At 39.5% G+C, this 21,231-nt stretch overlaps 1 protein-coding gene across 1 annotated transcript; it reads left to right on the forward strand.

Annotated features, from left to right (window-relative positions):
* Nucleotides 1-1,069: 1,069 nt before the first annotated feature.
* On the forward strand, nucleotides 1,070-13,210 carry TAGAP (T cell activation RhoGTPase activating protein). Its single transcript, XM_058168514.1, has 10 exons — nucleotides 1,070-1,207; nucleotides 1,810-1,894; nucleotides 2,001-2,054; nucleotides 3,151-3,217; nucleotides 4,581-4,750; nucleotides 5,285-5,446; nucleotides 5,741-5,850; nucleotides 7,505-7,700; nucleotides 9,727-9,832; nucleotides 11,040-13,210. The coding sequence occupies exons 2-10, from the start codon at nucleotides 1,868-1,870 to the stop codon at nucleotides 12,311-12,313; spliced, it is 2,166 nt and encodes a 721-aa protein (XP_058024497.1). The 5' UTR covers nucleotides 1,070-1,207; nucleotides 1,810-1,867; the 3' UTR covers nucleotides 12,314-13,210.
* Nucleotides 13,211-21,231: the final 8,021 nt, after the last annotated feature.

A 21,231-nucleotide genomic window follows, 5' to 3' on the forward strand; every position in this document is an offset into this window, starting at 1 on the left:
GCCAGTGAACATTTTTATCCCCCCCCCCATGTCGTCTGCCTTCCACCAGCTGCTCCACTAGCTTGGTGGATTTCTGTTACACTTTATGGGGCTTGAATAGGGGCCATTTCCTAATCTGACATTTCATTTTTTAAAACAGTGATCTGGTCGCTTTGCATAATAGGACAGGAGATCTATATGTGGAACACCCAGGGATTTTTTAAATATTTACTTTAAGGATGCATAGCTCAGAATATTCAAGTCTGTGATGCCCAAATCTTCTGAGGACATTCTGGAAAATCACATACAGTATGGAACAATTGCTCCTATTTTTTTTACATACATACATCCACAGAGAGAGGGAGGGAGGGAGGGAGGGAGGGAGAGAGAATCTTTAGACATATCCTGTACATACTGGAACAAACTTACAAAAAGAATCTGATCATTATACAATACCACTTTTTTTATTACAATGCCATCCCCAAAAGTAAAGAAGCAATCAAAACAATAAAATGATAATGAATTTGAGAAGAGGAATGTGATGTATTTGTCTCAGTGCACAAGATGGGTACTTTTTAAAAGGTTAATTGAGGGTTTAAACTTGTACTTTTAAAGCCACTGAGGTTTTCATGTGGTTAGATTTGATATCTTCAGACAAATCGTACATAAAAGATACACGCTTCTGATAAAAATTTTCTGTCTGGACGTATAAATTGCCCTTTATAGCTGTGTAGGCCCTCTTAAGCCAACCTACAGAGCACTAAAGAGTTTTTCACACATCCCACCTGATTTTCCTTGTAATTTGGAACTTCTGCCTGTGACACACCTCATCTGTTCCATCACGTTTCTATCAGCGGCAACACCGGACTTTTTTTTTTTTTTTTTGGTAAGAAGTGGGAAAATTTTTTCTCTTACAACAGTTGCTGCAGCTGCCCTAAAAGGAAGAGGAAACCCATGAGCTAGCAAGCATCTGCCAGTGAATGCTTCGCTTAGCTCTGCCCTCTGCCTGTGATGCTTTTTCCTGTTGTTCTGACGTTGTGACTTTCCACCTGCCTCCTCAACTACAACCACCAGCAGTCATTCCGAATGCGGCACATGTGGGCTGAGTGGTTGAATCCTCAGTGCTCTCCAGCGAGATACAGTAGATACTGCCAAGTGGTTATGCTGCTGTTCTCCTCCTCTGCAATTCGCGTAAAGTGAAAAAACCTCGGCCAGAGACTCTTTCCCGGTAAGTTTCTAAGATAAGCGTATGGATTTTATCAGGACAGTTCTCTACTTTGGGGCTTTGAATCAGAAAAAAAAAAGATTTCAGATCGCTTTCAGCCCCAATCTCTGGCCAGCTTAGCTGCGTTGTATTGCTGACAAAATGCTTGACCGACTGATAAATTCTTAGCGTATACCGTATGACTTGTTTTATTTTAGCGGATTATTCATGTCTTCCCTTGCTGTTTCAAACTGTAGAACATTCGTTCAACTTATCATGTGATTAACAAGTGGTTTTTCAGAGCTGCTATAACACTGTGCTGTGAAGGATTATCTGTAGGATTTGTTCATTCAGATTTATTGCAGCAAGTTACAATTTTTTTTTCAGAGAGAGAATGGATCAGCTGTCTATAGAGTAGTCAAGCCTCCTTTTTGTTTTGGGCATTTGTTTGTGGGGTTTTTTCCCTTCAGAAATCAGAAACAATGAATAGGAAAAAATGAATTACTTAGGTCAGCACCTCTGTCTTAAATTGCTTTGTCTGTATCAAATTTAATTTTGCAACGGAAAAAAGTACGGTTGTGTGCTTTAGCAGAGATTGCTAATATCATTCTTGTCTTCTGAAACAGGCAAGCAAGAGGAATTCAGGGAAGCAAGATCATTAAAGCTGTAACAGTCTGATTACTGATGAAGGTGCTAAGCAGTTGCAATGCAGTGAGTGCCTTTTCTCTTCATATTCTTCTCTCTAGAAGTGTTGCGAATTAGTGCCACTGAAACTAGATGATTTCTGATTGTATTTCTCCTTTGTTTTACTTTACAGCCCAAAAGTTTAAATGCAAAAGAGATGGAGGCTTTAACTGCACATTCATCACAGGTAAACACACCTAAAGCCCTTTGCCGTTTCTATGTATTAGAGTTTGTGATTGTAAGCATACTTCTTATGGGACTCTGGGAGACTTATTTCTGAGTAAGCTCACTCAGAATTGTACAACACATCCTATGCTTTTGTAAAGTCATGATCAGTCATTCCTGCTAATCTTTAGTTTGGAGGGGTGTTATTTTTTAATAGCATTGTAATTCTAGTCAATATTTTATAATAGTACACTTGATCCTTTGGTTGCACCTATATAGTTTCCAAATTCAGATCACCTTAAAGACTGAATGAAATGAAAACTCCTGAACGGCCATCCACACTCATTACAAATTTTGGGAAATCTGTTTAGACATGAATGAGTGTGTTACACTCACTGCTACAGTTCAAGCCAAAGGAACGAGATTTGTGCTCATAGTAGAGTGTTGAACAGAAATATGTAAGGCTGTGGTCTGGGTTATAATGTCCAAATGCTAAACACCTGTTGTTTCAAAAACCTATTAATTTCAGTGAGCCTGTTTCCAGTGCAGTTAGCAATTACTTTATAGCCTTACTTGGATGTATGGCTGACGTCCAAAGAGCAGCTCACATAAAACAGCTCATATTTGCCCTGGGAAATTCCTGACTGCAATCCTCTCTATCACACATTAGTTCCTGTCTGAATTGTATCTGTTTAATTTTCTTCTCACCCACCCACCTTTCCCTGCATTATTCACTCAAATTTAGAATGAATTCATTGACATCAATAGAAGTTTATTTGAATAATAAAATGATGTCAGTAGTAATCATGGCCAACGGTGTAAAACCAACCATGTTTTGCTTGCTATCATGTTTTTGGATCTATATTATTTGCAGAACTTACTAAGAATTCCTTTAACCAAAGTAAACAGGATAGCTGTGGACAGTTTTCGTATTTATTGTTGCTTCTCTTTAACATTTGGTTGAGTGCAATTCAGTGTTGCAATTGAATGCATCCTTTCCTGAAACAAGCGGGTGTGGGTTTTGCCTCTTTGTTTTGAGGAACTGAGCTACGTGATGCATTACAGTTTTATTTGACTCTATGCTGCATGATGGATTGATCATTTTTTACTGGCTTTAGGAAGATCTCAAAAAACGTCACTTCTTCATGACATGTGATAATGAAGAGGAGCCATGTCAGCTGATGGGTACGTGTGCAAACCCTTCTTAAACAGTGAATAGTGCTAAACCAATGTACCTTGAACTTTGTTCTCTACAAGTGAAGGGCATTTATTCTGCTCTTTTGGATGGTGCAGGAAGAGACAGAATGAGACCCAAGCTCTCTCTTGGTCAAGGGAATGGATAGTTGACTATTCTTTTGTGGCACTGAGAATGTCCACATTTTTATGTAGTAGCTGCAGGTTGGTGGGTTCTCAGGTTTAAATCATAACTTATAACTCTAAATTGCCCCCTGGTGGCAATATATGTACACCTAAAATGTCTAGAGCTGTAAACAATCTAGTTGATCGAGTGGCTGTTCTAGGACAAACCATAGGATGGCAGGTTAACTACATATTTAATTGCCACCACTGATGGTTGAAACACAGGCTGATTTCCTTAAGAAGGGGTTAAAATTTAAATGTGCAAGGGATATGGACTGCATGATTTCAACAAGAACAAAGTTGGAGGTGCAAAGTTTACAGTTTACAGAACAGAATTAAGTGCCATTTTAAATAAGCTAGATAAGTTTATGATCAGTTCAAAAGTGACATATTTATCACGCTGAATGTTCTCAATCACTTTTGACAAGAAACCAATTTTTACCTCTGATAGGAGCAACTGGGGTGGTCCTTTTGCTACTAATTAAGTTTTACAAACTGCATTTGTTTAGGTTGAATTGATCTGATTGTTCCTTCTAGAATTGCTGGATGCTGATAAGGAGTACAAGTAGTCCTTGACTTACAACAGCTCACTTAGTGGCTGTTCAAAGTTACAACAGCACTGAAAAAAGTGACTTAAGACCGTTTTTCATACTTACAACCATTGCAGCATCCCATGGTCAGGTGATCAAAATCCAAACACTTGGCAACTGACTCATATTTATGACGGTTGCAGTGTTCCAGGGTCATGTGATCACCTTTTGTAAACTTCTGACAAAAAAAGTCAATGGGGAAGTCTGATTCACTTAACAACCGTGTGTCTAAGTTAATAACTGCAGTGATCTACTTACCAACTGTAACAAGAAAGGTCATAAAACGGGGCAAAACTCAGTTAACAAATATTTCACTTAGCAACAGAAAATTTGGGCTCAATTGTGATAATAAGTTGAGAACTACCTGTATAATTATAGTAACTTTCCCCAATCTACAGTAGAATACAAAACTCAATATCCCCAATCCATGCCTAGCCTGTGTGGCAATTGATCAGAGTGGAAGCTACAGTAAAGCATCTGAAAATCATTTTGTTGACAATAGCTGATTCATATAATTCTATAATCCTATATTCATGTATCTAGTGCTGATGTCACTCATTCATTGCACATTATTCCTATTCCTTTTGTTCTTCCAACAGATCATCACAGGAAAAGAAAGAATGTGATATCTTTGCCATTTATGTTCAGACGATGTACCCATGAATCAGAAAGTCAGGGGCATCTAGAATCTATGTTGAAACCACCTTTGTTTGATCTTCCTCTATCACTTGTTTACGGTGCTGAAGATACGCTGCCCAAATCTATACAGGTAAATAAGCAGTAGGGTATTGTATCCATCATGTATGAATAGTGCTTTGGCTGTACAACATAATCCCTAACCTAAGCAATAGGAGGATTTTCTTCTTCCTACTGGTCATATATGGAAGAAGTTGAATTATGATTAAACATTCTTTAAAATAATTCAAATCTATGCCAAGCAAACTCTTCTCTAAGGTGAAACAGAATAATGAGTTGTACGGTATATTATTGAACTTTCATAATATTGTGTCAAGAATCCTGTCTTCTGCAGGGAGAAAGGAATTTCTATTTACATCTGGGATAGCTGAAAAAGAAAAAGCCTAAAGGCTAGGGAAAATAATACAGGGAGGAAAAAAATAATTCCAAAAGAACAGGGAATGGTTGCATGTAACCCAATCCAGTAAGTCAGTATCATAATGTATATGAATGTTGTCCTGCCAAATACATGATGCTGAAAAAGTGAGCATAGGATAATGATGGGATTCAGTTCTCCGTCTGGATCTTAATACATGTGATATTCTTTTTATTCCTGTTCACATTGTAGGATATCCTTACAATACTCTTCCAAAAAGGACCATTCACTGAAGGGATATTTCGAAAAGCTGCCAATGAGAAGGCACGCAAGGAGCTGAGAGAGGAATTAAACGCTGGAGACAACATTGCCTTTGAAAAAAAGTCTGTTTATCTGCTAGCTGTGGTTTTGAAGGTACACATCTATTAATTTGGTTTCTTATTGTAGATCCCAGCTTCTTAAGTATTAGGCAGAGATATTCCTAAAACCAGTGTAGTTAGGAAATAAATTCCGCTATGGTTGCATCTTATGTATTTAGCCTCCTGATAAAAAATGGTAGGAGACAGAGCTGTTGTTTTTAGGATCTGTCTCTGACTTTGGGGTACACGGTGCCAGGAAAGTGTGGTATGAACCAAATTGAAAGAGTTCCAAGGTGCACGTTGGCTATAAATTGCCTCCCATAGCTTAACTGAAGTTTGTTTCTTGCAGGATTTCCTCCGAAGCATTCCCCACAAATTGTTGCTGACTGAGCTTTACGATGAATGGATGACAGCATTAGAAAAAATAAATCATCAAGAGAAAACTGAAGCCATGAAAGAGTAAGTGGGCCTCTCTTCAAGAGTGGCTTTTTGTTGTTCTGTAATAAGCAACGCAAATAGGCACAAATTCTGAAATCCTTACTTGGATACTTCCAGACAGATAGCTCTTAATTCAAGAAATCAAAAAGCGTTACATGATTCCCTTTTTAATCCCACTCATGCAACAAAAAAACTATGAAAGAGAGTTATGAATGGGAAATGACATAATCAGTTCCTTTCCGCATTCTGCCCTCCTCCCTCATCAATGAAGCAAAGCAAGGTAAAAGTTTTATCTGGAAAATTTGATTGATGCCAGAGAAAATGATATCTAAGACTATAGACTTAGTTTTACTACATCTTCTATCTATTCTGAAATGAGACAGAAAGGAAAAGGCGATATTGAAGTGAAACTCTATGCCTGCTTACAATGCACTATTTTTAATGGGTCTTGCTTTCAAGCAAGCCTGGCTAATAGTGCAGCCTACCAAGGATTTCCTGCAATTTTTACTCCCTATCATTCTCATTGAAATAAATAGAATTTCTTCCTCCAAAAATGTGGGTTAGGTCTGTGTTTTGTTCCAGTTTCAGATGCTTTCTTGTGACTAGACATGTGTGGGTTTCCATATCTTTTATTTTCCATATTTTTTATTCATCTTTATTGAAAGCTGGGGAACTATTCATAATGAGCAAACACTGTAGGAGGAGGAATGAATCCTCACTGCAAACACTAGCAATGGGGAAAGTAAAAAATGGTTTTGCAATAATGCCGTTTTTCCCCCCTTCCTTCCATTTCAAAAGGCTGGGAGAACATGAGTGGGAGAGAACAGTAATATTATCCCATAAGCAAATCTGACTTCATGACAACACAATGCCATCAGTTCATTTCAAATTTGAAACTACGTCAGAATACAATGCAAGGAATAAAATGTGCTTAACTCTGGCTGTGCATACATTCCTACGTACATATATACATATACACACATACACATACGCACACAGAGCAAAAGAGTCCCATGAAGCAAACCAATGAATACTGATAGCCTCTTTCAGTGATTGTTCACAGTTACAATAGTGATCAAAACGTAACTTTGCAACCAGTCCTCACATTTATGATTTTCACAGTTCTGTAAAGCAAAGAAAGTTGAAGTAAGATCATAAGCAGCGTCATGGTTTTACTTAGCAACTGCTTTGCTTTGACAACTAAATTGCCAGTCTCAGTTGTGTCGCTAAACAAGGAATACCTGTAATATCTCCATCTGATGAATACCACATAATGAAAAAAAAACCACATGTGTGTATTATACATATCTTATACAAGTTTAATTATAAATTTAAGAGCATTTCACCCTGTAATTTTCCAAGAGAAAGAACAATTTCTGCTTGGTGTCTACTCAGGCATTTATGTCTACCTGCATCCATCTATCTATTGAGCTATCAAGCTATCTAGCTATCTAGCTAGCATTTTGGAACTGCTCATCTCCAGCACAGAGAAACTCACAATGAATTCACTGACTGGGACTTTTGAATGGGAATTTTGGGTAACCACTTTAAATCAATACTTCCACATTTTAGAGGAAGTGTTACTCATATAAGTGAATGCAAAATTTAACTTTAAAAAAAAAACAGAAGCTGCAATCTGAGGATGACTTTTTTTTTCTTATCTTCATTTTTGCAGGGTTGCAAGCAAATTGCCACAACCGAATCTTCATTTGCTCAAACACTTGCTCTCTCTTCTTCACCACATCAGCAAAAACTCCAAAGTCAACAAAATGGATTCCAGCAACCTCGCCATCTGTTTTGGACCAACCATGTTGAGTCCAAATTGGGACGAAAGCCTGCCACTTGAAATCCAGAAAGAACTAGCTGATAAGGTACCTTGCTTTTCTTTCCACCTGTTCCACATTGTCTTTTATAGTTGACAGTTTTTTCTCTCTAGCTACAAGGAAGCCAGTCAGTATAACATGCCTGGCAATGAACTCCTTTGGCATTTACCTGACGCACAGTGAAATAGTTTCACACTTGAAATAGTGGCCCTATTCTGTAGACCCGAGGTTCCCAATCTTGGCAACTTTAAGACATGTGGATTTCAACTCCCGGAATTTCCCAGCCAGAATTCTGGGAGTTTGAGTGCATACATCTGAAATTTGCCAGGATTAGGTATCCATGCTATAGGTCCGCATTGCAACATCCTAATTAATTCACCTTCCACACACTAGAATTATGGGAAGCCTTAAAGGGGCACTTCTCTGATTCATCCTTCAATAAAATGCCTCTCTGATGTGGTATTAAGAAGCTGTGTCCCATTTTTAGACAGCAAAGTGGAGCAAGGCGCTCCTTCAAATTGATGCATCTCAATTTGCAGAAGACATTTTTACAGAAGCCACATGGATGGGTACAGAAAAGTACCCTGCCTCAGGGCTTTTTAACTACAAGGATTAAGGCAGAGGATCATGCTTCCTCTGGGCCAGAGATAATACTTGGAAGGCAACCAAGCCAACAAATGGAATTGGGGCAGGGATGAAATCCAGCAGGTTCTGACAGGTTCTGGAGAACCGGTAGCAGAAATTTTGAGTAGTTCAGAGAACAGGCAAATATCTCCTCTGGCTGGCCCCAGAGTGGGGAGAGAATGGGGATTTTGCAGTATCCTTCGCCTGGAGTGGGGTGGGAATGGGGATTTTGCAGTATCCTTCCCCTGCCATGCCCACCAAGCCATGCCCACAGAACAGGTAGTAACAAAAATTGGATTTCACCACTGAATTGGGGTATCTCTATAGAGTCAAATTGTGTTCAGGATCGTCGTACAACCTTACGTTGTATAAGACTGGATGAGGAGAAGAGAAAGTAAAGGATCTTATGGGGAAAAGAGGACGGTCCAGGTTAGGTCCACTGTTGACTTCAAGCCTGCTTACCCCAAACATAAATCCCTGCCAAGGAAATATAATTCTCCAAAACTCAAAGCAAAAGTTCCCCATCCTGAACTAAGAGCTCATAGGCAATTTATAATTATCTTCAATAGCTGGTTAAGAAACTCCCCAACTTTTTAAGTACAGACTTCAGATCCTCTTGACTGGAAAGTACAGCTTTCTTGGTTGATTTTTAAAACATGCAGTCATTAAAAGTCTTGCAATTGTGGTCCAATTGTGGAAGAAGCTAGTTCTAGCATCAGGGCCTAAGCTTTGGGAATTATGCAACCAGCTAAAGCTACAGCAACACAAGTGCAAAGTTATTCCCATGGTAGATAAGCTTCCATAGGTTCAAATTAAGAGGTTAACAGGCCCACATAAACAAATTGGGGGGGGGGCTATCTCAGAAGTAGTTTATTCTTACTGGGAAGCAAGGCAGGATTTAAAAGACAAGAATTCTGTATGTTGTTTTTCTGCTTGTACTTTTCAAGGCTGGAATTTACATGTGGATTTCCTATCAAAATATTCTTAATACCGTATATACTCGAATATAAGCCGATCCGAGTATAAGCCGAGGTCCCCAATTTTACCCCAAAAAACTGGGGTAAACTGGGGACTCGAGTATAAGCCGAGGGAGGGAAATGAGGCAGCTACCGGTCAGGGAAAGCCTCCCTCCCTCAGCCGAGAAGGCTGGCGGCTCCCCCGCCCCGCCCTCTCACTGCACCGGCAGGGCTTCCCCGCGCTAATGCAAAAGCCCGCCAAGTTTGCACCATCCGGTATAATGTGAAAAAAAGAAAAAAAAAAACTCGAGTATAAGCCGTATATACTCGAGTATAAGCCGAGGGGACGTTTTTCAGCACAAAAAACGTGCTGAAAAACTCGGCTTATACTCGAGTATATACGGTATATAGTTCTTAATATCTAGATTCCACTAATAATGTTGAAATGACTCCAAGTTAATCTCTGATTTACATTCTTTGTTTGGCTTGCATAGGTGAAGGCACTAGTGGAATTCCTCATTAATAATTGTTCGGATATATTTGGAGAAGAAATTTGCTCACTGTTGTCTAGGAATACTGATAATTCCCTGGATATGACAGGTACCCTGATTTTGCATATCTTTGAACTGTATATTTAAAACAGAGTCTGGTTAATAATTTTTCTCTGAATGTGCTTAGATTTCATTGAAAATACTGTTTAACAATGTTTGATTCTAGTTGCTAAGGAAGTGGCAAAAATAACCAACTAGTAGCAACAGTAAACTATTTCTGAATGTTAACCACAGTGTACGTTAGAGTTTCACAAGACAGTCACCTATCATTAAGATTCCTTTCAAGCGAGGGAAGAGAAAAAGAAATAATATATGTAAAAGTTTTGGGAAGATTTATCAGAGAGACTGGGCCCAATATGTGGGGATCAAATTATAATATAGCACTATATGATATTTTTTATAAACCAGTGACTATTTCTAAGTTTAATATAAATATGGTTCAGTTTTTTTGTTTCTCTTTTTTTATCATTTTTCTTTTCAGGGACTGTCCAGTTAAGTTTTATTATTTCTATGTAACTTGATCCCTTGCCTATATTTTGTAGCGGGGTGAAATGTAAAATTTGTTACTACCGGTTCTGTTGGCGTGGCTTGGAGGTGGTGGGGGTAATGTGACTGGGTGGGCAAGGCCAACTTTTTTTATTATTATTATTTTTAAAAGCAATTTTTCTACAACCTCTTCAACCAAAGAAGTTGTAAAAAAAACTTCTGTAAAAAATGCTTTTAAAAGCCTCTGATGATCAGGCAACTCAGCTGGGATCGCCAGAGGAGCCTTTTAAAAGCATTTTTTCTACAACCTCTTTACAACCAAAGAGGTTGTAAAAATTGCTTTTAAAAGCCTCTGATGATCCCAGCGGAGCCTCGCGATCATTACAGGCTTCTTTTTTTTATTTTTAAAAGCATTTTTTTTCGGCCAAAGAAAAAATGTGTTTAAAAGTTAAAAAAAAATCCTCTGATGATCGCGCGGCTGAGCTGGGCATGGGGGGGTGGGCAAGGATTTTTGCTACCAGTTCTCCGAACCACCCGCTGCCATCGCTACCGAATCGGGCGATCTGGTCCGAACTGGGAGCAGTTCACCCCTGTTTTGTATTCTTAAATTTTTTTTTAAAAAAAATCCTTTTCACTATGTCAGGCAGGAAGGCTTTATTCCTCAATCGCTAGTGATGTACACATACTTTATAGCAAATAGTGGAGACTGACTTATTTCTAAGGCTGATTCTGTCCAACTTTAGTCTCAACATTTTTTTTCCTTCTTCCAGAAATGTTGTCGCCAAACCAGCATCGTGATTCTGCTTATGACAGCACAGACCTTGAAGGGGAATGCAGTCCCAGTGACCTTCAACCCAGGGGCTTATCCCACACCAGCAGACCAAGTAGTACAGAATTGTACCCTAAACAGCCTCGAATCCAGATCCTTTCTGCCTTATCCTTGGCCCGTTTTAAAACCACAATGAAGAAACTTGAGAGGAGGTCCTCAGAACCAGACTTGCAGTCTTCCAAGAATGGCCGGAAAGGCTGTGTGAAACTTCCAAAACTTTCCAAAAGTGAGGATAATTTTATTCTGCAGAAAGAATTGGGACTGAAGGATAGAGAGGTGAGAATGGGAATGCAGACAGTTGAAGAATTTTATCCTTCTGGTCGCTACAGGAACAAAAAGCCATCAGATCTCAGAATCAAAGCCAACTTCCCCGCAGAATTATCAAGTGATTCCTTACTCAGCACATCTTCTTCCAGTTCACTAGACAGTGCTTCCTCTATCTCGGACTCTTCTGTATTTACTAGTTCACCACTCTCGTCCCCTGCCATCTTCACGAACAATCTCTTAACGCGGCCACAGTCCTTCTCTTCCAAAATTTCACATGGAAGTGACAGAGCTGTCTCAGAGCTCAAGAAGCACTCCATGTCGTTTTCGGTGGCAACCCGCAAGAAGCTGCTGGCCAAAATGGAAAGTCAAGGCAGGGGTGGCTTTCAAAAAGGCAGTTTCAAAAAGAGCTCCAGAAAAGAAAGACCACTTTCCTGTCAAATTCTTCAAGCAACTCAGGAGACTGTTCCCAGTCCAGAACCCTCAGGCTGTCCACTGAGATCCCGTTTTATGTCAGCAGTTGAAGTGTTTCGACTTGTAGATCAAAATAAACCTAGAAGGCCTCCTTCCTATGAAGAGGCAACCAAACACTCTTCTGCTGTTAGATTTCCATCACACAACAATTTAAGAGCTCATCCTCTGAGGCCCACCAAGGTTCCTCAAGATCCTGCATCTCAATGTCCGAGGCTCAAGAAAGAGATCACAAACAAAGCAAATGAGAACCTTTTTAATGACAGATCCTCTTTGATCAATGACTCCCAGGACAAAACACCAGTTGTGGATTTTGTTATTGGAATACATTCACGGGCAAATTTGCCTTTGACCCCTCAAGTGTACCGTCTCAGGACCATGTCTGGGTCATATCAAAAGAACAAGCAAGAATATGTGACGCTACAGAACAATCAGATAACTTTTGAGCACTTAAAACGCGCAAAAGAATCCTATGTTTAAACTTAATTTTCTCATTTCAGTACAAATGTATATATTCTATACCAGGCATGGAAGCAAGACTTTTGCCAAACATTCTTGTCTAAGCAGATAAAAATCCTATTTTCCATAAAATTGTATTTTGTCTAGTATCCGGTGTAATGTGTTTTGCTCTTCGGCCCATTTTGTACAAAATAATTATGTCCTAATCTGGGCTTGACTATTCCCTTGAAAGTTAAAAAGCATATTTCAAAACCCATACAATAGGTCCAGCAGTTTTATCCACTTTGTTCTTATAGCAAACCCCCGCATTAGTGGTTTCTTCTTTTTCTGAAAGTAGTCTAGACAAGGATCAGAACAGAAACAGAGAAGCAGAAGATAAGGGGAAATGCTTTAGAGATCTTGAGCCAATTTCTATCATATGACCGAGCAAACGTGTTCTTTGCAACAGACTTGGCTTTGCTGCTTTGTCTGGTTTTGGATTTCTCAAGTGATACAGTTTCTTCCACCACCACTTCCTATTTGGAAAGGATTTCCAACTGAACTAAACCTCAGTGTTATGAAATGATTCTTGCAGTAGAAACAGCGAGACTTTCTGTTTTATGATACTATCCCTAAAAGTTCTGGTAATGTAAGTTTCCTTCTGGAACATATCACATTCGGACCAGGGTGAGCATGAGAGAAATAGTCTGAATGTATAAGAAAGCCTTTCTAAATTATTTTAGCCTTCCCCAACTTCATGCACTTTGGATTGTGTTGAAATGGCAAATCTCAGATGTGTAGTTTAGGACTTCAGAAAGATGCCATTGTAACTCATCTGGAAAATGCTAAATTGAAGAATATTCATGCAGATCAACATTGTGTAGCTTGACGTTTTCCCATAATTCCAGGAGCTGAACATAACATATGTTTATTATGATTCATCAAACTACTATAAAAATTGCTCGTTGCATAATGCCATAATGTGGTTTATTTGTCTGGCTTCGATGTAGTGTGTGAACCCAACCACTAATCAGGGATTATGGTTTAGTAGACTATCCAAATCCAGCACTATTGCTTATTCAAGAAAAAGTGATTAAAATAAATGCTTAGTATACTGTGTAATTCCAGCCACTGACACTCTTAATATTAAAGTTGCTTCATTTACAAATATTAACTATTAAGTATATAGAGGAAGGCCAAGGCAGTTAATATCCCAGGAATAGTCAGGTAGCTTCTTTTAAACAGTCCCCTAAAACAGGGGTCTCCAACCTTGGTCCCTTTAAGACTTGTGGACTTCAACTCCCAGAGTCCCTCAGCCAGCAAAGCTGGCTGAGAAATTCTGGGAGTTGAAGTCCATAAGTCTTAAATAGAATAGAAAAAGAACAGAACAGAACAGAACAGAACAGAACAGAACAGAATAGAATAGAATAGAATAGAATAGAATAGAATAGAATAGAATAGAATAGAATAGAATAGAATTTTATTGACCAAGTGTGATTGGACACACAAGGAATTTGTCTTGGTGCATATGCTCTCAGTGTACATAAAAGAAAAGATACGTTCATCAAGGTACAACATTTACAACACAATTGATGGTCAATATATCAATATAAATCAAAGGGACCAAGGTTGGAGACCCCTGCCCTAAAGTTTCACTTGGAACCACACAATTACATGGCCAGCCTGTGTATTCAGGGATATGTCTCTGTAAAGCAAAATAGAGATAAACTGAGGTATCTCTGTGGTCCCTGCATATATTTCCAGCAATGTGGTTATTTAGAAAAATCTAAAGTCGGTCTTTTCCCAACTATGTCTGTATTGACTCCTAGAAAATGATTCTATACTTGCCAGAATAGCGAATGATGAGCCAGATGGAGCAGAAGACCTGTTCCACCTCAAAGGTGTATCTAACAGAACATCACTTGCATGTTGGCAAAGGTTTTCCCCAGTAATGGCAGAAATATTGGGAACAAAACAGGGCCTATCACGGACCTGCCTGAAGCAGGTTGGGTGACAGTGATGGGTCTGCAACCTTCTAAGTGCCTTACTTTCCTGATCTGTCCCACAAACAGCCATATAAATTATTTAGCCCTGACATTAATGCAATGGATTCTGTTCCATCTCCACTACCCCAGCCAGCAACTCCAGTCCTGCTTACGATGAATCATGAGGATTTTAGCTGAGATGGCTGCTTGATCACAGACTCTGTGACCATCAGTTTATTTTACATGCATGCCTAAGGACACAAAAGTGAATATTTTCAAAAGGAGCAAGGGGTATCGTTCTTCTTGTTCTTCATCTTTTCAACTGAAAGATATGAGCCAACTGGCAAGCCCAGGTACAGCTTGCATAAAATTCCCCACATTCCCAGTATCAACATTTCCACAGGGCCAGTGGTGGAAACCTCACAAGGCCCTGTACGTTCAATCATCCTTGGTGATTAAACAAAAGTGAAGAGTTCTGCAGGAAATATATCTCTCCAAAGATCAGCTATGTGTATGGACTTTATTGGACTTCATTGGAGTTCTTTTTTTTTTTTTAATTGAAAGAATTTTAAAAAACAAAAACATTTTTCCCCCTTTTTTCCCCCCTCCCTCCCAAAAAACCCCCTTCCCCCCTCCCTCCCCACCCCCCGGCTTCCCGGGTCAATCACAAGGTATTGTTATACATAAACCAAACATAGAATAAAATTTTCCCTTCCAATCCAAATAACCACATCCAAAGCTTTTCATCTCCCAACCCCCTCCCCATTACATAAAATAACTTTCTAATTATTCAAAGGCAATCTGATATTTGTTAATCTGATATCTGTTTTGTAGATAATCAATCCATTTTTCCATTCAATTAAATATCTTTCCTGCGTATTGTCTTTTAAAAAGCTGAGATTTTAGCCATCTCAGCCAAATTAATAACTTTCAATATCCATTCTTCTATTGTAGGTATCTCTTCTTTCTTCCAGTATTGTCCAATCAACAGTCTTGCTGCTGTTATTAAATTCAGAATCAATTTAGTCTCAATCCCTGTACAATCCGTTATAATTCCCAAAAGGAAAAATTGTGGCAGGAACTTTATCTTCTTCTTCAGTACATTTTGAATAATCCACCAAATTCTTATCCAAAAGACCTTAATTTTCTTGCAAGTCCACCAAATATGAAAATATGTAGCATCATCACAATCACACCTCCAACATTTCGCTTGGATATTAGGATACATACATGATAATTTTTTGGGATCTAAGTGCCATCTATAAAACATCTTATAAAAATTTTCCCTTAAATTCTGTGCTTGTGTAAACTTAACATTTCTAACCCAAATTTTCTCCCATGTTTCCAACATTATTGGTTCCTGAATATTCTGTGCCCATTTTATCATACAATCCTTTACCAAATCCTTTCCGAATCTATTTCAAGCAACACATTATACAATCTCTTTATATGCTCCTGGGTCTGATTTCTAATTTGCTTTATTAAATTTTCCTCCCTTTGCATTATACCAATTTTTTGATCTTCTTTCCATCTAGCACTTATTTGCCCATATTGAAACCAAGTATAATTCCTCCCTTCTTCATTTAATACCTGTAATGATTTTAATTGCAATCTACCTCCTTCAGCATACAAAAGTTCTTTATAAGTAATCATTTCCTGTTTCTGTTCTATATTTATATTCTCTATTGCATGTCTAGGGCTCGCCCATATAGGAATCTTGTAATCTAATTTATAGGAAAATTTTTCCAGACCATAAAGAGCACTTCTCAACACATGATTCTTAAAAGCCCTATCCACTTTTTTTTCATAAAATAAATACGCATGCCATCCATATAACAAGTCATAACCTTCTATATTCAAAATTCTTTCCTCTGTTAAGTTAAACCAGTCACTTATTACTGAAAGGGCTACTGCTTCATAATATAGTTTAAAGTTAGGCATTCTTAAACCACCTCTTTCCCGTGAGTCCTGTATTATTTTCATTTTAGACTTCATTGGAGTTCTTGAAGACATCAGACTTAGTAAGTCAGTAAGGTGTAATTGGCTCCAAACTGATGAGAAGCATTGGCCCCTAAAATCTGCATCCATGGAATCTGGCTGGACTACTCGGAGGTTGAATTTGAACAGAATGCTAAACTAATCAAATCTGAGAATAGGTTATTTGGGGATAAGTGCTTTGTATGAATTTAGCAGATAATGAGGTGCTAGGTGGATCAGATATGATTACTTAATACAGTACGTTTGATTCTTTTCCCACGTACAGAACTGAAATATTACTTGTATTTATTAATCAGGTTACGGAAAATACACACAGAGAGAGAGTTTCATTTAAAAACATGTAGAAGAATTGGTACTGGAAGTCACTTCTGTTTATGTTCCGTACAAAGGAAATCATTAACATAAAAACTAAAAAATCAAAGTCAGATTGTTTTCTGTTGCTGGTGGATTTTTTACGAATTCACAAGCAGCATTTATCTCTCAACAGGGACTTGAGTTCTTAATCTTATAAAGATTAAAATCTAGATGTTCTTAATCTAGATGTTCCTAAAGTGTCAGAGAACAAGACTGTTTCTATTTACCAGGCTGTTTCTATCCCCATCTTTTGTGTAAATTTCTAGGTTCATCAGCAGATATTTTCTTTGCCTGTTTTGTTGTGACTGTATGACAACCATTATATTCTAGGAAAATGACTCAGTGCTTCCATCTATTCACAGATCTCGAGACTTTCCCCATATTTTTCTGAGGCTTAAGGTAAACAGTTAAAGTTGCAATGATATGACTCACAATTCCTATCAGGTTGGGTACAATCAATTATGATTTTCTTTTCTTTCTGTGAATAAATTAAAGTTGTCCTCTACAACAATATGCTATTAGTTACACTATTTTCTGATCAGAATAACACCAACTGAAAAAAAAAAGAAGCAAGTAGATCAGGGGTGTCAAACATCATTATGGTGGCATCACGTGATGTATCGGGACTTTTCCCCCCTTCACTAAACCGGGCGTGGGCATGGCCAGCGCATGATGCATACAGCCAGTGGCCCAGGAGTTTGACAGCCCTGAAGTAGATGAACAAAATCATATATGGAAACTTGCAACTTCATTCCATAAAAGAATTCTGTGGGCCATTCATATCATTTGAAGTTTCTTTTAATTTTTCTTTAGATCTAATTTCAGCAGCATAATTCAACCAGAGGCAGGTCAATATTTGGGGGAAGATTTAGTAGTGGCAAGATCCTGATCATGCATGTGTTCATGTGTGTGAATTCCCTGTGTGTTCAATCTCCCCAGTACATTCAGTGGTGGATAAATCTAGATCAAATTTTCATAAATTGATTTCTATCTCCAATCTGTCCAGTTTTCAGATTCATCTGTGAATGGACTTGAACATATGCCTTACCAGTTCTAGTCCAAAACATTAACCCTACACTTCATTCAATTCTTCCTCTATAAGTGTGCAGAACTACATTTCTTCTAAACTTAGAAAAAGTTATTCTGAACATGTACAGTATATGCCCATGATGGCGAACCTATGGCACGCAGAGCCATCACTCCAGGCATGTGAGCTGTCACCCATTGATCTTCCAGGTTCTGGCATGCCGTCCAGCTAGTCTTCACGAGTGCACCAGAAACTGGAAGATCATCCTTCCAGCATGTGCATGTGCACCAGGCAGCTGCTCTTTCAGTCTCTGGTGCTCCTGCGTGCGTAAAGACCAGCTGGCCAGCACGCTGGAACCCAGAAGAGCAAGGGGAGCAGAGCTGCCAGCCAGGACGGGTGGGCTGGGGCTTCCCTCCTTCCCTGCTTGAGTGGGCTTCTTGTGCTGCCCCAGACCTCCAGCCTGAGGCACTGATGAGTATCTGCAGTCCAGAGACCCTGGCTGGCTCAGGCACATGGGGCAGCTGGGCAGCATTTTCTGGTTAGGCAGGTGGCCACCCCACCCACTGCTCCTGCCACCACAAAGGGTGAGGGGAGGGGGCAGCGGTTCTCACACTGCCGCTTCTGGCCAGGATGCTGAAGCAGCCAGGAATAAAAGGAGGAGCAGTCGCCGTCAAGGAGGCAAGTTGCCCCAGGAGGGCTGGAGGAGAGCACAGCATGGAGACGCCGCTGAGGGTCAAGAGGGCGCCAGACCATCCAGGAAGTGGGAAGGCACTGCCAAGGGATAAGATGGGGGCTGCACTGGCTTGTTCTCAGTGGTGGGCTGGGGAGGGGTGCTTCATCTCGGCCATATTTGGGGTGAAGCTCTCCCACCTGCTGGCCCTCCAAGCTGAGCTCCAGGAACGCTGACACCCCTTACCTCCAAGACTGGGAAGGGGCTCCGGTTTTCCAATGGAGGGAGGCAGCATTCCCCGCCCAACTTTCTCTCCCTGTCTGGGGCTGCAGAACAGGATCATTGGTGGGGATGTCCCGCCACCCCAATGAGGACCAGGGAGGTAGGCAGTGAGGCGCGTGGACCCCCGAAAGGCAAGGCAGAGCTGGCACATGTATGTTGGACAGCTTGTCTTCGCGCGTGCATGCATGCCGGAAATTGGAAAATCATCTGCTTTTCCAGTTTCCGGCACACAGGTACTCCCATTTTAGCACTCAGTGCCAAAAAGGTTTGCGCACACTCCCGTTTCAGTACTCGGAGCCAAAAAAGTTCTCCAACACTGGTATATGCTACATGAAGAGTAGGCAACCTAGACCTTTCTCGCTATTTTGCACCAGAACTCTGAGAATCCCTGATTACAGTTATGAACAGTCTTAAGTTAACTAAGAGATCGCTGGTTACACATTGGAATTCAAGCTCCATGAAAAGGATTTCCTATTTCAGAAATATTTTGAAATTAAGATGATGAGAAAAATGATATACTGCAACTTTGGGAAAAAGCTGACCCAACTGATTATAAAAGCCTACATATGTAATATACCCAGCTAGAACCCTACAATCCAGAAATACCACTCAGATCAACATGGTGAATTCATAGCCACCCTAAGCCCAGCACTATCTCTCAGCCTTCGGTGTCCCCTTAGTGCTCTCTAGGCATAGGTTGTATTGCTGAAGACATGGATGGCAGAAAGTCCTGTCTGAAGTCTTCAAGGTGCAGCATCATAGCCAGTCCCTACCACAGCATGCAGGGCTCTTTCATCTGTTGTGGAAGAACACAAATTTCAATGGACTGAAGGATCCACCATATTGTGGGATCACATGATCAAAAATAGGCAGGGCTGGCACCCCATTTTAGAGAAGTGGGAGCTGAAAAGGATGAAAGTTGCCTTAAATTTCTCCCTCCTTTGCCCTATTACTCCCCACCCCATCAAAACTACAAACAGAAATTTGAAGCCCTATCCATTCTAGGATGCTTTTGCAGGCACACAAAAAAGAGAAGGCTGGATACAGGCTGTGGTAAATATTTTTATCATTCTTGTGGTTGAGGGTTGAATGCTTTGAGGGATCTATTGTCAAGAAACAGCACAGCAATGGTGACCAAGAGTGTAGCCAAAGATGAATAAAGATACCACTTTTCCTTTCTCCCACTCCTTCGGTTTCCTTCCCTTTCTTCTAACCCTGTTCTTTTTTTCTTTTTTTTTTCCATAATCCTCAAACCCCATCTCCTCTACTTCTTCTCCCTCATCAGCATTTTCTTTCCTGATCAGTAGATTTGAATAATTTACTTGCGGAGGTCTTCTTCTCCAACTCATCCTTCTTTTATTTCATTGCCCATTTTAGCTGCTGAATCTTTCTGGTCCTTTTCCCCCCCACAAAAAACTGAACTGATTAACTGCAAAGGGATGTTTCTCCTCTTTACTCCCCATTTCTATCATTATAGTTCAGTCTCTTCCACTCTTGCTTGTGCTCTGTAAAAAGGGCTGTCTCCATTTTGGTTCATTGATCCCCCATCTCTAGTTTAAAAGAAGTGCTATCTTAATAAAAACGACATAACTTTTCTTCCCAGTTAAAATGGGAGCTTTCATTTCACTTTTATCATTGATAAGCTTTGCACATTAATTTGATTTTCTTGTTAATCATTCAGCCTTTGTTTTTCTGCTTCTGTTTTGCAAATGTAGTGACAGTTTTAATACAATATCTGCACTGTGGTTTGCTTCTCAGTATCTTGCAATCTAAAGCTAGTAATACAAGGCACATGACTATGACACCAACAAGGATAAAAGTGACATCTTGTGGTTAGATTCTCATAAGTAACCATAAAAAAAAAGTTGTGGTATTTCTGACGTATATCATCTACATCCAACCAATAGCATAATCTCATTTTTCCCCCTGTCCATTCTGCGTAATTGGTATGAGCATCAAAGAAGGCTTGTTCATTAAAAACAGCATTTGAAAATAATAACTAAAAAGATTAAAAGTGGCAGCTCATCTTTAAAATGAGTGCCTTATGAAACATTCCAGCACTTCATGGTAAAAAATCAGAAATCTAAGTAGAATATCTGATGGTTTTGAAAGACAAAAGGAAAGATGGAGAGCACAAGAATCATACTACTGCTATAACAACTACATCATCTTATGAGGTGCTGGGAATATTATTTGAGATTGTCCTCCTACCTAAGGAAAATTCTACCAAGTTTGGACACTTTCTCAATTGGCTCCCCTTCCCTTATCAGGATTCAGTCAGTCCAACTCTCAACTATCCTTAAATGAAAGGTGATTTTCTATTCCTGGAAGCTTAGTTTAGATGCAAGTCATAATTCCTTGGTGTTACACAAGACATATGAATTCCTCAAGCACCGCAATCTAAGTCAAGTGAAATCCTTTTGGAATAGAGTATCTTCTGGCTCTTTTTATGCAGGAAAGCATATATATTCAAATAATTCCAGTGAACCAACCCTACTCCCTGATCTGGGATCAGTTTACCCTGACAACTGTTGTTAGGGATGGAATTCCTCATCGCATAACAACAGTAGGCAGGGTGGATTGTTCCACAATTCCACTAAATCTTTGTAATCTCTCTTGGAACCCATGGTAGCTTAGACCCAGC

This window comes from Ahaetulla prasina, chromosome 1 (genome assembly GCF_028640845.1).
Source record: "Ahaetulla prasina isolate Xishuangbanna chromosome 1, ASM2864084v1, whole genome shotgun sequence".
In the NCBI taxonomy this organism is placed as follows: Eukaryota; Metazoa; Chordata; class Lepidosauria; order Squamata; family Colubridae; genus Ahaetulla; species Ahaetulla prasina.

Bases quoted from the DNA above. Each gene is read 5' to 3' on its own strand.
- TAGAP (XM_058168514.1), top strand. From the start codon at position 1,868: ATGAAGGTGCTAAGCAGTTGCAATGCA. The intron at 3,218-4,580 runs GTACGTGTGCAA...TTCTTCCAACAG, and splicing joins GGAGCCATGTCAGCTGATGG to ATCATCACAGGAAAAGAAAG. The intron at 9,833-11,039 runs GTACCCTGATTT...TCCTTCTTCCAG, and splicing joins TAATTCCCTGGATATGACAG to AAATGTTGTCGCCAAACCAG.